We start from the raw sequence: 17,765 nt of genomic DNA, 5'->3' as shown, positions 1-17,765 counted from the left end.
TATTTAGGTTCTGAGTGCTTCCAGTGTATATGCCATACCATGTAACATTGGCCCTAAAAGCCAGCAACACGAAGAGAAAACATACTTCAGTTTATGTAGGTAATACAGAATTTGGTTGAGCTGCAGCAGTATCGAGCTTCGGTGAACTTTCGGTAGCACAGCTAACATCCATATTAAGCATAAGCTTTTATCAAGGAAATTTCTCAATTTATCTCCAAGGATAGCCATCATAGGCTCTCCAACTTGTTTTTTCGGTGCAGCTTCAAAGTATAAATAAAATCGCCTGTTCTTTTCGTGCAAGAGGTATCACACTAAGAAAGTTACTTCGTGCAAGACAGCAAGGTGAAGGGCAAGTTTACAGTAATATACATATAATCACGCACCAAGAAATACAACAATACACAGGATCACAATGAAGTTTTTAACAGACTATAGGCTCCAGAACGTCGATTCTAATTGTGAACTTCTGTATCATCCTACGGTCTGTGTGTCGGTCAGTAGTATCATACATACTAATTTTTACATAATCGAAGTAATGGTACTGCTATATGATTATGTGGCAACATTGATTCAGAAAAAATTTGTGAATTTGTACTTTTATTAATACTTTTTCCTCAATAATCAAAAAAGATTGTATTCATTGTCAGGTACCATGCTGTTTTTTTATGATTTGTTACACTCTATTAAGCGTTAAACAATATTGTTTTTAATTTAACAATGGAGAGGAATTCGAGTAAAGAGGAAATAGTGTATTTATCCTTCAAAGAAAATAGCGGACCTTTCAACGACAGCCGTAATAGCCGAGTTTAAATAGTATAGTGCCAAGTGTGTTATGTGTGCGTGACGCTTTTACCCCTTCCTTAATTGGATGTTCCTGTGGAGTGAGTTTATTTTGTTTCTGTGCTTTATATTAATCATTTTTCTTTTAGGGAAATTGCCAATGAGGCTAGTAATTCATCAATGAGTCACTTTATTCGATTCCATAGCATATATTACCACTCTGTGTTTTAAATGGCTTACTGTAGCAACGCAAGAAATGACAATAAATAAATAAATAAAATGGCAACTGTGACGTTGGCAGGCGACATGACGCAGGCTGATGGCAGCGGAGACGGTGTTGTGGAAGCATCGACGACTTCCTCGGGGCGTCGAGTTTCCTCTGCTGAAGCATCGCCTCGTTACCACTGCGGCAGTTGCAGTGACCGCCAGCGAGATCTTCGTGACACCGTGGGATGACGTTTCCGCTCGCCAGCGTCAACGCTCCATCTCTGCGACGTCCACCACGATATCTCTCAACATTTCTCTTTTCAATAGCGAGAATTGCTGCAGAAACAAGAGAAATAATAAATACATTATTAGCCTTGAAAGCTTTGTGAGAAACAAGATGTGCTACAACTCCGAACAGCCGCCGGAAAAAAAAAAAGAACAGAAATAACCTAGCAGCTAAAACTGGCAATAGTAATTACAACAAACTAAGAATTCTTTGACGACAGTGTAAGTAGGCTGTTTAGGTTTTTATGTTGGTAACGCCATGTAGCGCTCTATATGAAAATCACTGACTGTGCTGTGTGAAATCTGTGGCTGGTTTGCTTTGTTGGAATTTGCTATTGTAGTGTTGGGCAGTTGGCTGTCAATAGCGCGTAGCGTTGCGCAGTTGGCGGTGAGCCGCCAGCAGTGGTGGATGTGGGGGGAGAGATAGTGAGATAGTGGAGTTTTGAGAGCGGATGATCTGGACGTGTGTCCATCAGAGACAGTAAATTTGCAAGACTGGATGTCATGAACTGATATATATATATATATACAGGGTGAGTTACCTAACGTTACCGCTGGATATATTTCGTAAACCACATCAAATACTGACGAACCGATTCCACAGACCGAATGTGAGGAGAGGGGCTAGTGTAATTGGTTAATATAAACCATTAAAAAATGCATGGAAGTATGTTTATTAACACAAACCTACGTTTTTTAAATGGAACCCCGTTAGTTTTGTTAGCACATCTGAACATATAAACAAATACGTAATCAGTTCCGTTTGTTGCATTGTAAAATGTTAATTACATCCGGAGATATTGTAACCTAAAGTTGACGCTTGAGTACCACTCCTCCGCGGTTCGATCGTGTGTATCGGAGAGCACCGAATTACGTAGCGGTCCAAAGGGAACGGTGATGGACCTTAGGTACAGAAGAGACTGGAACAGCACATTACGTCCACATGCTAACACCTTTTTATTGGTCTTCTTCACTGACGCACATGTACATTACCATGAGGGGTGAGGTACACGTACATACGTGGTTTCCGTTTTCAATTACGGAGTGGAATAGAGTGTGTCCCCACATGTCAGGCCAATAGATGTTCAATGTGGTGGCCATCATTTGCTGCACACAATTGCAATCTCTGGCGTAATGAATGTGGTACACGCTGCAGTACATCTGGTGCAATGTCGCCGCAGGCTGCCACAATACGTTGTTTCATATCCTCTGGGGTTGTAGGCACATCACGGTACACATTCCCCTTTAACGTACCCCACAGAAAGAAGTCCAGAGGTGTAAGATCAGGAGAACGGACTGGCCAATTTATCCGTCCTCCACGTCCTATGAAACGCCCGTCGAACGTGTACCTCACCCCTCATGGTAATGTACAAGTGCGTCAGTGAAAAAGACCAATAAAAAGGTGTTAGCATGTGGACGTAATGTGCTGTTCCAGTCTCTTCTGTACCTAAGGTCCATTACCGTTCCCTTTGGATCCCTACGTAATTCGGTGCTCTCCGATACACACGATCGAACCGCGGAGGAGTTGTACTCAAGCGTCAACTTTAGGTTACAATATCTCTGGATGTAATTAACATTTTACAATGCAACAAACGGTACTGATTACGTATTTGTTTATATGTTCAGATGTGCTAACAAAAGTAACAGGGGTCCATTTAAAAAAACGGAAGTTTGTTTTAATAAACATACTTCCGTGCATTTTTTTATGGTTTGTATTAACCAATTACACTAGCCCCTCTCCTCACGTTCGGTCTGTGGAATCGATTCGTCAGTATTTGATGTGGTTTACGAAATAGATCCAGCGGTAATGTTAGGTGACTCACCCTCTCTATATACACTCCTGGAAATGGAAAAAAGAACACATTGACACCGGTGTGTCAGACCCACCATACTTGCTCCGGACACTGCGAGAGGGCTGTACAAGCAATGATCACACGCACGGCACAGCGGACACACCAGGAACCGCGGTGTTGGCCGTCGAATGGCGCTAGCTGCGCAGCATTTGTGCACCGCCGCCGTCAGTGTCAGCCAGTTTGCCGTGGCATACGGAGCTCCATCGCAGTCTTTAACACTGGTAGCATGCCGCGACAGCGTGGACGTGAACCGTATGTGCAGTTGACGGACTTTGAGCGAGGGCGTATAGTGGGCATGCGGGAGGCCGGGTGGACGTACCGCCGAATTGCTCAACACGTGGGGCGTGAGGTCTCCACAGTACATCGATGTTGTCGCCAGTGGTCGGCGGAAGGTGCACGTGCCCGTCGACCTGGGACCGGACCGCAGCGACGCACGGATGCACGCCAAGACCGTAGGATCCTACGCAGTGCCGTAGGGGACCGCACCGCCACTTCCCAGCAAATTAGGGACACTGTTGCTCCTGGGGTATCGGCGAGGACCATTCGCAACCGTCTCCATGAAGCCGGGCTACGGTCCCGCACACCGTTAGGCCGTCTTCCGCTCACGCCCCAACATCGTGCAGCCCGCCTCCAGTGGTGTCGCGACAGGCGTGAATGGAGGGCCGAATGGAGACGTGTCGTCTTCAGCGATAAGAGTCGCTTCTGCCTTGGTGCCAATGATGGTCGTATGCGTGTTTGGCGCCGTGCAGGTGAGCGCCACAATCAGGACTGCATACGACCGAGGCACACAGGGCCAACACCCGGCATCATGGTGTGGGGAGCGATCTCCTACACTGGCCGTACACCACTGGTGATCGTCGAGGGGACACTGAATAGTGCACGGTACATCCAAACCGTCATCGAAACCATCGTTCTACCATTCCTAGACCGGCAAGGGAACTTGCTGTTCCAACAGGACAATGCACGTCCGCATGTATCCCGTGCCACCCAACGTGCTCTAGAAGGTGTAAGTCAACTACCCTGGCCAGCAAGATCTCCGGATCTGTCCCCCATTGAGCATGTTTGGGACTGGATGAAGCGTCGTCTCACGCGGTCTGCACGTCCAGCACGAACGCTGGTCCAACTGAGGTGCCAGGTGGAAATGGCATGGCAAGCCGTTCCACAGGACTACATCCAGCATCTCTACGATCGTCTCCATGGGAGAATAGCAGCCTACATTGCTGCGAAAGGTGGATATACACTGTACTAGTGCCGACATTGTGCATGCTCTGTTGCCTGTGTCTATGTGCCTGTGGTTCTGTCAGTGTGATCATGTGATGTATCTGACCCCAGGAATGTGTCAATAAAGTTTCCCTTTCCTGGGACAATGAATTCACGGTGTTCTTATTTCAATTTCCAGGAGTATATATATATATATATATATATATATATATATATATATATATATATATATATATATATATATATATACTATTAAGATAAATACATTGTTTGTTCTCTATCAAAAACATTCATTTGCTAACTATGCCTATCAGTAGTGAGTGCCTCAAGTAGTTAGAATCTTATATTTAGCTGGCAGTATTAGCGCTCGCTGTATTGCAGTAGTTCGAGTAATGAAGATTTTTGTGTGGTAAGTGATTCATGAAAGGTATAGGTTATTGTTAGTCAGGGCCATTCTTTTGTAGGTATTTTTGAAAGAGACTGCGTTGCGCTAAAAATATTGTGTGTCAATATAGTGATGATCAGAATAAGTAAAGAGAGAAATGTCTGAGTACGTTCGGTTTTGCTGAGCTGTTTGAAAATCAAATAACGTAAGGGGTTTACCAGCACAATCATTCATAAATTTTTTCTAAGGGGACGTTTCATAAAACCCCTTACATAATTTGATTTTCAAACAGTTGAGCAAAAATTATGAGCAATGGCAGCCGAAGACTTCCGGTCTAAGAAGTCACCCTCTCTCTGCCAAAGGCCTTGTCAAAGAGGGCGCTGAAGTGGACAGAGCTTCAGGGCACTCTCTTGCCCTTGGGGTGGGAAACTACTCCTAAAAGATGGAAGAATCATCAATGATCAACGGCATGAGATGCAGAAGGCAATGGAAACCACTGCATTATAGACATGTAATGTGTATCCTCCGAACATATGACCCATAATTGAAAAAGTATCATGATGATGTCTCCAGTGGCTAAAGATTCCTGACACGTCCCCATTCGGATCTCTGGGGGATGACTGCCGAGGTGGAGGTGACTATGAGAGGAAAATTGAATAACCAACGAAAGGATAACATTGTACGAGTCGAGGGGTGGAATGTGAGAAGTCTGAACGTGATAGGGAAGCTAGAAAATCTGAAAAGCGAAATGCTAAGTCCCAATCTAGATATAGTGGTGATCAATGGAGTGAAATGAAAAGAAGACATTAGTTTCTGGTCAAATGAGCATAGGTTAATATCAACAGCAGGAGAAAATTATGTAACGGGTGTAGGATTCATTATGAATTAGAATACAGGACAGAGTGAATTACTGTGAGCAGTTCAATGATGGGATTGTTCTCATCAGATTCGACAGCAAACCACCACCGACAACAATAATTCAGGGTCGCGCGGGATTAGCCGAGCAGTCTACGGCGCTGCAGTCGTGGACTGTACTGTACGAGTCCTCCCTCGGGTATGGGTGTGTGTTTTTGTCCTTAGGATAATTTATGTTAAGTAGTGTGTAAGCTTAGGGACTGATGACCTTAGCAGTTAAGTCCCATAAGATTTCACACATTTTTTTGGACAATAATTCAGGTACGCATGTCGTCGCCGCATGCGGAAGATGGAGAGGCAGAGAAAGCATATGAGGATACTGAACGGCTAATTCAATAGGTAAAGAGAGATGAAAATCTAATAATCATGGGAACTGGAATGTCGTTGTAGAAGAAGGAATAGGAGAAAGGGTTATGGGAGAATGTGGGCTTGGTATAAGGAATGAGAGAGGAGAAAGACTTTATGAGTTCTGCAGTAAATATCAGCTAATAATAGTGAATACTCTGTTCAAGAATAACAAGCGGAGGAGGTGTATTGGGGAAAGGACGGGAGATACGGAGGATGTCAGTTATATTATAGCCAGGCAGAGACACCAAAATCAGGTATTGGTGTGTAACGGGCACCCAGGAGCAGATAGTCTCAGTTCACAATTTAATAAAGATGAACAGTAGGATGAAGTTTCGCAACGCATTAAATTTTATTCTTAACAATTGTTTCTCATCGCAAACTACCCTGGAACACCTTTTTAAGCGTTTCAGTTTCTGACCACCTTGTACACGTATATATGTACATTATGACCACATTCCTGAGGGACACATATACAGTGTGTTTCAGAAGTGACTGTCAATAGTCAGGGATATGACAGGAATGATCATTCGAAACAAAAAAGTCAAGTAAACATGGACCCTAAAACGCATATCTTAAGAGCTATGACCAATTCTTAATCTTCGATGCTGTGAAACGAATCTGTTCTACTGCAAGCTCTTTGTTTTTCATATTTTGGGAAGTGGTAATATGGAACAAAACGAGAAAAAATGGCCAGTAAACATGTGCTCTAAAACGCATACTTTAAGAGCTATAAGCACTTGTTTATTTTCGCTACTTTGAAACACAACTCTTCTAATGAACAAATGCTCAAAACTTTTAAGGTACGAATTTTGGAGCACATGTTTACTGGACTTTTTTTCTTGTTTTGGTCCTCACTACCAGTTTCCAAAACATGGAAAGCAATGAGCTTGCAGTAGAAGAGATCTATTTCACAGCATCGAAGATAAAAAATTGCTGTAAACTTATTACCTGTTTCGATTTGACGAACTTTGCATGCTTTCCTTCTGTAGTGTAGACAGTAAATCGACCTTCTTCGGGATATTACTCTCTTATGAAGCAAATCTGCAATTGTATACAATAAATCAATGAACTTTCGTTTTACCGCCACTGTAGTCTCATGAATACAGCTTCGTTGGCGGCCATCTGATCCCGAGAGTCATTTTCGCCATGCCATTGCTTCACTACAAAAGCAATATCGTGCACCGAGCTTTCGTGCTACGTCAGAGCGTTACACACTTGCACGATTTAGTAAGGGGGAAAGAGTCCACGAGTAGGAAGCGACCGCAGACGCGCCGATTTCACTTGTCATACTCCGCAACTCCAGCGGGTAGGGAGGAAGCCAGTATAGAGCTGAGGTGACAGCAGCAAGTTGATTTACATTGTATGCAACCCTCAACCTTGCGTTTGTACTAGCTGTGTAGTCGGTAAACGACGCCGGAACAAAATATGTGCTACCGGCGTATGCGTGCTGAACTCTTGAGACTGCATACCTCCGACATACCCTCCTGGAAATTGAAATAAGAACACCGTGAATTCATTGTCCCAGGAAGGGAAAACTTTATTGACACATTCCTGGGGTCAGATACATCACATGATCACACTGACAGAACCACAGGCACATAGACACAGGCAACAGAGCATGCCCAATGTCGGCACTAGTACAGTGTATATCCACCTTTCGCAGCAATGCAGGCTGCTATTCTCCCATGGAGACGATCGTAGAGATGCTGGATGTAGTCCTGTGGAACGGCTTGCCATGCCATTTCCACCTGGCGCCTCAGTTGGACCAGCGTTCGTGCTGGACGTGCAGACCGCGTGAGACGACGCTTCATCCAGTCCCAAACATGCTCAATGGGGGACAGATCCGGAGATCTTGCTGGCCAGGGTAGTTGACTTACACCTTCTAGAGCACGTTGGGTGGCACGGGATACATGCGGACGTGCATTGTCCTGTTGGAACAGCAAGTTCCCTTGCCGGTCTAGGAATGGTAGAACGATGGGTTCGATGACGGTTTGGATGTACCGTGCACTATTCAGTGTCCCCTCGACGATCACCAGTGGTGTACAGCCAGTGTAGGAGATCGCGCCCCACACCATGATGCCGGGTGTTGGCCCTGTGTGCCTCGGTCGTATGCAGTCCTGATTGTGGCGCTCACCTGCACGGCGCCAAACACGCATACGACCATCATTGGCACCAAGGCAGAAGCGACTCACATCGCTGAAGACGACACGTCTCCATTCGTCCCTCCATTCACGCCTGTCGCGACACCACTGGAGGCGGGCTGCACGATGTTGGGGCGTGAGCGGAAGACGGCCTAACGGTGTGCGGGACCGTAGCCCAGCTTCATGGAAACGGTGGCGAATGGTCCTCGCCGATACCCCAGGAGCAACAGTGTCCCTAATTTGCTGGGAAGTGGCGGTGCGGTCCCCTACGGCACTGCGTAGGATCCTACGGTCTTGGCGTGCATCCGTGCGTCGCTGCGGTCCGGTCCCAGGTCGACGGGCACGTGCACCTTCCGCCGACCACTGGCGACAACATCGATGTACTGTGGAGACCTCACGCCCCACGTGTTGAGCAATTCGGCGGTACGTCCACCCGGCCTCCCGCATGCCCACTATACGCCCTCGCTCAAAGTCCGTCAACTGCACATACGGTTCACGTCCACGCTGTCGCGGCATGCTACCAGTGTTAAAGACTGCGATGGAGCTCCGTATGCCACGGCAAACTGGCTGACACTGACGGCGGCGGTGCACAAATGCTGCGCAGCTAGCGCCATTCGACGGCCAACACCGCGGTTCCTGGTGTGTCCGCTGTGCCGTGCGTGTGATCATTGCTTGTACAGCCCTCTCGCAGTGTCCGGAGCAAGTATGGTGGGTCTGACACACCGGTGTCAATGTGTTCTTTTTTCCATTTCCAGGAGTGTATATCGCTACCTGGCCACATCCACATTCTTCTACGTCTGTTGTCAGGCGTCAGAAAAATCTTGCAGTCGTCGATGAAGGGAACGCAGTCTCATTGATACAGGTTACATTCCAGGAGTTCCTCGGTAACCTCAAACGAATATGAACACATTCCTGAGGGACTCGTACGGTCATTCGTAGTAGATGTATAGAGGCCAAACTGATCGCATACTAGAATTAAAGGATACAGCGGAGACATGGCTTAACCACAGCCTGGGGGATGTTTCCAGAATGAGATTTTCACTCTGCAGCGGAGTGTGAGCTGATATAAAACTTCCTGGCAGATTAAAACTGTGTGCCCGACCGAGACTCGAACTCGGGACCTTTGCCTTTCGCGGGCAAGTGCTCTACCATCTGAGCTACCGAAGCACGGCTCACGCCCGGTACTCACAGCTTTACTTCTGCCAGTACCTCGTCTCCTATCTTCCAAACTTTACAGAAGCTCTCCTGCGACCTTGCAGAACTAGCACTCCAGAAAGAAAGGATACAGTGGAGACATGGCTTAGCCACAGCCTGGAGGACATTTCCAGAATGAGATTTTCACTCTGCAGCGGAGTGTGCGCTGATATGAAACTTCCTGGCAGATTAACACTGTGTGCGCGACCGAGACTCGAACTCGGGACCTTTGCCTTTCGGGGGCAACTGCTCTACCATCTGAGCTACCGAAGCACGACTCACGCCCGGTACTCACAGCTTTACTTCTGCCAGTATCTCGTCTCCTACCTTCCAAACTTTACAGAAGCTCTCCTGCGACCTTGCAGAGCTAGCACTCCAGAAAGAAAGGATACAGCGGAGACATGGCTTAGCCACAACCTGGGGGATGTTTCCAGAATGAGATTTTCACTCTGCAGCGGAGTGTGCGCTGATATGAAACTTCCTGGCAGATTAAAATTGTGTGCCCGACCGAGACTCGAACTCGGGACCTTTGCCTTTCGCGGGCAACTGCTCTACCATCTGAGCTACCGAAGCACGACTCACGCAGGAGAGCTTCTGTAATGTTTGGAAGGTAGGAGACGAGATACTGGCAGAAGTAAAGCTGTGAGTACCGGGAGTGAGTCGTGCTTCGGTAGCTCAGATGGTAGAGCACTTGCCCGCGAAAGGCAAAGGTCCCGAGTTCGAGTCTCGGTCGGGCAAACAGTTTTAATCTGCCAGAAAGTTTCTGATCGCATACTGTTTGACAGCCCTCCCAGTTAGCTCCAAAAAGACAACGTACAGTTCTGTTGCAGTCTCCTCGGGGAATCTGCTACCAATAAATTCTAGGCAGCGGTCATTAACGGTTGTAGATCGCTACGAGGCAAATATCAATGCTTTGTGTCACACGAAAGTGGTTGAGTCTCCGAATGTACACCAGTGTGGTGGCCAAGATCCAGTGTTGAAAACTCTTCTCGCCGTAAAATGGCTCTGTCCAAACCTGAAGTGCTCCGTCGGTACTTGATGACAGACAAAGCAGTGAGCAAACGCAGCATTAACTGAAGATTGGATACAAAGCTTGCTCTACTGCGGCTTTTCTTTTTCGTCCATTGCTTAGCGATGTCTTGTTTCTAAAAGAGAATCGACAAAAAGGCCGGCCTTAAAAAAGAAGAAGCTAGGTGAATAACGAAGATGGTATAAAACATTTTTGAGCACTTTATATGCATTTTCGGCTATATAAGAAGTAAACTCACTCCCTAGCGAGCTTTATTAAGCTATCGAAGATAAAGCTGCGTTTAGCTGCTGCTGAGCGACCGCGAGGAGGCGCTGATGCTGATGGAATAAGCGAGCTACGCCACCTTCCTTGGAATGTGGAATGAGGTGTGGAAGCACTTCGAGTTCCAGAACCTTAGCCGACCATTCATCCAGTTATTTTTATAAAAAATGAATAAAAACTATGGCAGTCGATTATGAAGATGAGGCAAGTCACTTGTACACTTTAAATAATAAGGCAAAGCAATCACATGAGGAATAGGAAAAATCAACCAAGATAAAAGACTACCACCAAAAACAGCAACAAATAATAAATCCAGCAGAAAAGCTTGATATTTATAATTACGTACTTACCACAGTAACACGGTGCACAGTGGATGAAGACTAAGGAATAGCCGGCCTTTGTCCAGTATGCCGCGTGACGTCACACTCGAAAGCCGCGTTGTCAGTACAGCACTCGCTTCTTTCTTTGGATTCCTTCGCTGGAAGAGTGAAAGGATGAAAAGCTCCATTTACTGTATTTTTTATTGAATTTTGATAGTTTCTTGTTGAGAATTTACAATTTGCGTAGCAGAAGATGATTTTAAATTGTATTGTTGGCCATGAAGAGTAAACCCTGAACATAAATAAATAATCTTCCAGGGTCTGATAAGCTAAACGCACTAGCCGATAATGCTAACGATCATTAGTGGGTCTACCAACTGACTACCTGATGAAATTCTAGAATTTACGTCACTAGCTTTCTTCATTATAATGGCTAAAACAGTTCCGCACTATCGTCTAGAAACAAAATACGAGATTCGGAATAACAGGACACTTTGGACTGAAGAGTTCCTACCAACAAAACAGAGCATGTGTTCTTAATGGAGAGAAACCTTCAGAGAGTAAAAGTGGCTTCGGATGTGGCCCGAGGACGTGTTATAGAACCAGTACTATTCACGATATACACTCATCAGCCAGAACATAATGGCAACCGACCTACTATCCATGTAGACCTATCCAGGCGATAGCAGCGTTACCTGGCGAGGAATGACTGCTAGCCAGACACATTCACGGTGCATGTAGTATCAGTAAGCGTGCTGCCCATGTGCAGAATGGGAAAAGAGCGCGATCTGTCTGAGTTTGACCAAGGGCAGATTGTGATGGCCCGGAGACTCGGTATGAACGTTTCGGAAACTGTACAACTTCTCGGGTATTCGAGAAGCGCTGTCGTGAGTGTCTTCAGTACGTGCTGGAACTGTGGTGAAACCACGTCCAGACGTCGCTGGTCGGACAAATGGTTCAAATGGCTCTGAGCACAATGGGACTTAACATCTGAGGTCATCAGTCCCTTCGAACTTAGAACTACATAAACCTAACTAACCTAAGGAATCACACACACCCTTGCCCGAGGTAGGATTCGAACCTGCGGCCATAGCAGTCACTCGGTTCTAGACTGAAGCGCCTACAACCGCTCGGCCACCCCGGCCGGCCGCTGGTCAGACATATGTCGGACGTCATAGGTTGGGCAGACTGGCAAAACAAGACAGGCGGCGAACTGTGGTGGAGCTAACACCAGAATTTAATGCTGGGCAGTGTACAAGTGTGTCTGAACACACAGTGCACCGAACACTCCAAACGATGGGCCTCTGTAGCCGACGACCCATGTATGTGACAGTGTTAACACCATGACGTTGGCCACTACGGCTGAAATTGGCACGTGACGCTCGTCGCTGGACATTGGCACAGTGGTAGAGCGTTACATGGTCTGACCAATCACGATACCTTCTTCATTATGTCGATGGAAGGGCGCGAATCCGTCATCTTCCAAGCGAACAGCTAGTTGACACCTGTACTGCGAGACGGAGGCTGCGGCTCAGTTAATGCTCTGGGGAACATTCATATGGGCATCCATGGGTCCAATGGAACTCGTGCTAGGCATCATTACGGTCACGGGGTATCGTACCGGTTGCAAACACTTACATCCTTTCATGACGATCATGTTTCCTGATAACGGTGCCATTTTCCAACAAGATAATGCGCCATGTCATGAGTCCAGGAGTGTGGTGGAGTAGTTCGAGAAAACATTAGTGAGTTCCAGTTGATGTGCTGGCCCCCAACTTGCCAGACTGAGCTCCATCGAATACATCTTGGATGTGATTCAACATAGCTCAAAACTCATTGTCCCCCTCCCCCGAATTTACGGGAATTAGGTGACTTGTGTGTGCAGGTGTGGTTCCATCTCCCTCCAGGTACCTACCATGGCCTCATTGCTTCTATGTCACGAGGCGTAGCCGGTGTTATCATTGTCAGCGATGGAGATACAGGCAATTAGGCCGGTGCCCATTATGTTCTGACTGATCAGTGAATGTATGAGACCGCGGTGAAAAACTACGATTTTTTTATTCTGTTCGGAATATGGATCGAGGTACTACATGCCATGCATATTATTCAGTCGACCTTTCCGTTTCGCTGGCGTAAGTGGCAACCCTTCGCCGCTAGAGGGCTCCGTATTGTAGCATGTAACATGGTGGTGTGTATTGTAACTATGGTGACACGTTAGAAAATCTCAGATCACTGAAAGCACGAACTCGAAAAGTTAGTCCATACATGGTGCACCATCTCCTTCAGCATGACAAAGCCAGACCACACTCGAGTGCTGCAGTACCTACAGCAACCCGCGGCCTTGCGTGCCCTGTCATCGATCATTGTTCGTACAGTCCCGACTTGGCCCCATCCGATTTTCATGTTTCGGAAACTTTCTGCGATTTAATTTTGATAGTTATGAAGCGGCACAAGCAGAGATGACATTGTGTTTCCCTCAACAAAGTCAAACATTCTACAGTGGCCGGCCGGGGTGGCCAAGCGGTTCTAGGCGCTACCATCTGGAACCGCACGACCTCTACGGTCGCAGGTTCGAATCATGCCTCGGGCACGGCTGTGTGATGTCTTTAGGTTAGTTAGGTTTAAGCAGTTCTAAGTTCTAGGGGACTGACGACCTCAAAAGTTTAGTCCCATAGTACTCATAGCCATTTTTACACATTGTACAGTGACTGTATTAATAAAATGGTCTCTCGTTGTGAGAAATGTGTTCCTTGCCAGAGTGACTATGTTAAGAAATAAGTATGTAGACACGAAGAATAAAGATGTAGAATGTTAAAACGTTTCTGTTATTTAAAAAGCTTTATGAGGTTTTACATAAAACATTCGGAAGCATTACTTTTCACCACGAGTTTGTATAAATGACCCGCTAGATAACTTTAGATGCTCCGTGAGGCTGTTGCTGTTGTATGTAGAGAAGTAGTAACGCTAGAAAATTGTACGGAAATGCAGGAAGACTAGCAGAGTACCCGACGCTTGTTGTACGGATTGGCAGTGGTCTATCAGTATAAACAAATGTAACATACTGCCTATAAATAGGCGTAGACACCAGTTATTGTGTAACTACACTGTTGCCAAATAGTCACTGAAAGCATTCGCATCCATTAAATATCTGGGAGTATGAGTACGGAACCATTTAAAGTGTAACAACGACATAAAAATATTCTTAGAAAAAGCACATGCCAGAATGACATTCTTTGCAAGAATACTTGGGAAGTATAATCCGCACACAAAAGAGGTGGCTCTAAAATCCTCGTTCGACCGATACTTGAGAATTACTCGTCAGTCTGTGACTCATATCTAGTAAGAGTAGATTGACGCATAAAATACGGAAGAACGAAAGAAGAGCAGCGCATTCCGCCACGGATTTATTTACTAAGTGCGAATGCATCATAAAGAAGCTCACCCAATTCTAGTAGCAGAAGTTACAAAATAATCATTGTGCATCTTGGCGGAGCTTACTGTTAAATTACCGAGAGCGTGCTTTCCTTAGAAGAGTCAACCGACATATTACTTCTTCCTACGTGTATTTCGTTAACAGACCATGGAGGCAAGATCAGAGAGATTCTACACCGTTTGGAGGCTTCCCAACAATCGTTTTCCCTGCGCACCATTCGTGGCTGGAACGCGAAGGTGGGAAATCGCAGTGGTGCACAAAGTATCCTCTACCACACACGATACCGTGGCTTGCGGAGTATAGGTGTAGAACTAGATGTAATTGCAGTAACATGCACAGACCACTACGAACCATGAACACGTACTCTGAATCACATGCAACTGTTTCCCATGCAACGACTGCTGGGCACACCCCGAAAATGTCGCGGCGTACATACAACACTGAAGATCGCCAGCGTCGCATCCGTGAATTTCCATCAGAATTCTTGTCTGTATATGAGTAAATGACGGCATTATTCGATTTCGGTGTTTGACGACCTCTATATATTTCAAAATATTGTTGCGATGCCTGAGAGGACTATTGTTAAATAAAGTAGGAATTCTGTCTTTAAAATACGAAGTCGGATGTATTTGTGTTCAGAAGAAACAATAGTAAGCGAGTGAAACGTGACGTGCAGAACTGAGAAAGAAGTTGTAGTATATAGTCTGCCGATCATTTCTGAAAAGCTGAGACGCAGCTTTACTTTCCAAACGCAACTAGCATATTGTTGCGGATTGTGTGCTGATTCGAAACTTCCTAGCAGTTTAACCGTGTGCCGAACTACCTCTTGCACTGTGATTTTTTTTCGCAGGTTCCATATTTTGTAAGCTCATTGTTCTGGAAATCAACTATTAGTCTGGCACTACCTGCAGATTTTCTAACGAGATATGTGACTCGTCTTCGTAACTGTGTGTTCACTTGATGTCTCTCTTTTTATTTTATTTGTTTCCGTAAGTCTTTCCAGTCTAACGAAGTATACTGTGCAACGAAATTAAAAGATCACTCTTTCCCACTGCGACGCATAAGTTTGTGATTTGGCACAAAGGTGCCTACAGCCTCTGTCTGTAATGGTGCAAATACATGGCGCCCTGTGACACTACATTTGGCCTCGCTGACGCTTCAGACATCAACGTCTTGACACATGAGAGAAAGAGGCCAGGGCTCAGAAGTTCAACGTGAGTTGGTGATGCCACACTCACACCAAATTTGACCGCAATTTTACCCAATGTCACCGTGGCCACGTCACACTACGAAAATGTCGTCACAGCCCCTCTGAGCCACATCCACTCCGTTTTTTGACGCCTCTGCACGGCTACGATGTCCTTAGAGAAGGGTTGAAGCGCTAAGGAAACATCATCAGTACCACAGACTTCTCAATCCACTGCAAACTGTCATTCTCGACCTCGAAATGTGTGGGAATCAATGTACCAAGGAAAGGGTAATTTCATTGACCCCCGTTATGCCACACCCTGGAGCCTTTTCGTGTCGATTCTGAGCGGCAGTGCCGGCCGGAGTGGCCGAGCGGTTCTAGGCGCTTCAGTCTGGAACCGCCTCACCGCTACGGTCGCAGGTTCGAATCCTGCTTCGGGCATGGATGTGTGTGATGTCCTTAGGTTAGTTAGGTTTAAGTAGTTCTAAGTTCTAGGGGACTGATGGCCACAGATGTTAAGTCCCATAGTGCTCAGAGCCATTTGAACCATTTCTTTGAGCGACAGTGTCCGAAATGTTTCCCTCGGCCACTAATAAAAAATAGCATGATTCCAACACTGGGCATTGCAGTTCTGACCTCCGTCACAGAGGCGTCCAAATAAGTGGTGAGGGGTGTGACGACCTTCCCATCGTGTGACACGTTCACGGCGATGTCGGTCAAAATTGTGGTGAAATTTGGTGCCAACTTAACATCAATAACCCAATAACCCACTTCGAGCGTCACATGAACTTTTGAGCTCTGGCCTTTTTTTTTTTTTTTTTTTTTTTTTTTTTTTTTTTTTTTTTTTTTTTTTTTGCTTGCGTCGAGACCTTACCGTTTCAAGTGTCGTCGAGGCAGAGGGTGATGTCGCAGGGTGCCACGCTTTTGCAGAACAATAGAGAAAGCTTGTAGGCACCTCTGAGCCAAATTTCAAACTTCTGCGTCGCCAGGGGAGAGAATAATAGTACTTCGAAAAAGCGACCCTTTAATTCTGTTGCACAGTGTATATGATGAAATCAAATCACTGTTCATTCCAGTTCTCTTTCTATGTGTGTGTGTGTGTGTGTGTGTGTGTGTGTGTGTGTGTGTGTGTGTGTGTGTGTGTGTGTGGGATTGGGCTGTGCTTAGTCGTGGTGGAGGCAGAAAGTTGAATGTCGATGTAATAGCTGCCAGAGATTGGTGAAAGTTTTAGGTGTAGGGAGCAAGTAAAGTACGCTGTAGATAAAGGGGTTTAAATTTGTGTAACGAAATTATGTACTCATTGTGGATCATGGCCACGAAGACAAACTTGTTATAAATCCTATTTAATACAATTTGAGCAATGAAGAAGAAATGTTACACAAGTTGTCGAGAACAGAGCAAATGTGGACTGAACTGCAAGAACATCGGTTGCTTGTATCGTCTCACGTAAAATGTGAGTTCAAACGCCAGTTGAGTCGACTACAGCGCGTGACACTGCAGTAAGGTGGGTTGCCGTAGAAGCATCGCCAGGCGCATATGCTGCTCTCGATGCCTGTGAAGTCTTCGAAATCGGCATATTCCAAGTCTCATGTTACTCAAAGGGCATAATCACGATCGATGAAGCCTTTATAATGTGTTAAACCTTTCCCTGTTTCCTTTAACCGTTCAATCATTGCAGGCATACGTGAAACTAAAGACATGCTTGTCTGGTAGTTGTCCTAAAGGCAGCTCATAGAAGCTAAGTAGCTACAAACAGGAAGTTAGTCTATTCGACTCACTTTAAAATAGAAATTCCACTCCTACTCTTTCAGTAGTAGCTAGTACTCATACTGCGATGATTTATTAATTATTTCATTAGTGAACGTATAGGAATGTGCAATAGCATGCCTGCCACCATTATAAGGGCCCTACAAGATGGCAGAGGCCCATCTTTGTAAGAATAAAGTCGCAGGAATGTGTAAGAACGTTACATTTTCATCCCTGTTATTCGGTGTTGTGATCTTCATTCCGAAGAATGATTTTATGCAGCTGTCCCCGCTAGTTCGTTAAGTGCACGCCTCTTCATCTCTGTATGATTATTACAGACTACTTCCGTTACTCCTATCTCAAGGCGATTTATTCAATTGGTCTCCAATGTAACCCCCTCCACCCCCCCCCCCCAACACACACACACACACACACACACACACACACACACACACAC

The 17,765-nt window shown here is 45.8% G+C and overlaps 1 protein-coding gene across 1 annotated transcript in view; it reads right to left on the bottom strand.

Annotated features, from left to right (window-relative positions):
- Nucleotides 1-981: 981 nt before the first annotated feature.
- LOC124607011 (sialin-like) overlaps nt 982-17,765 on the bottom strand; it is a 140,638-nt gene continuing 123,854 nt past the window's right edge. Inside the window, exons 10-11 of the mRNA XM_047139165.1 lie at nt 10,971-11,098; nt 982-1,323 (exon numbers count right to left, since the gene is read on the bottom strand). Of these exons, the coding sequence (XP_046995121.1) occupies nt 11,001-11,098 (98 nt within the window). The 3' untranslated portion in view covers nt 982-1,323; nt 10,971-11,000. The remainder of the gene's footprint in view (nt 1,324-10,970; nt 11,099-17,765) is intronic.

The sequence above is a fragment of the Schistocerca americana genome, chromosome 3 (assembly GCF_021461395.2).
Source record: "Schistocerca americana isolate TAMUIC-IGC-003095 chromosome 3, iqSchAmer2.1, whole genome shotgun sequence".
Classification (NCBI taxonomy): domain Eukaryota; kingdom Metazoa; phylum Arthropoda; class Insecta; order Orthoptera; family Acrididae; genus Schistocerca; species Schistocerca americana.
Note: the sequence above shows the minus strand (reverse complement) of the source record. Positions and strands in the feature narration are given on the sequence as shown.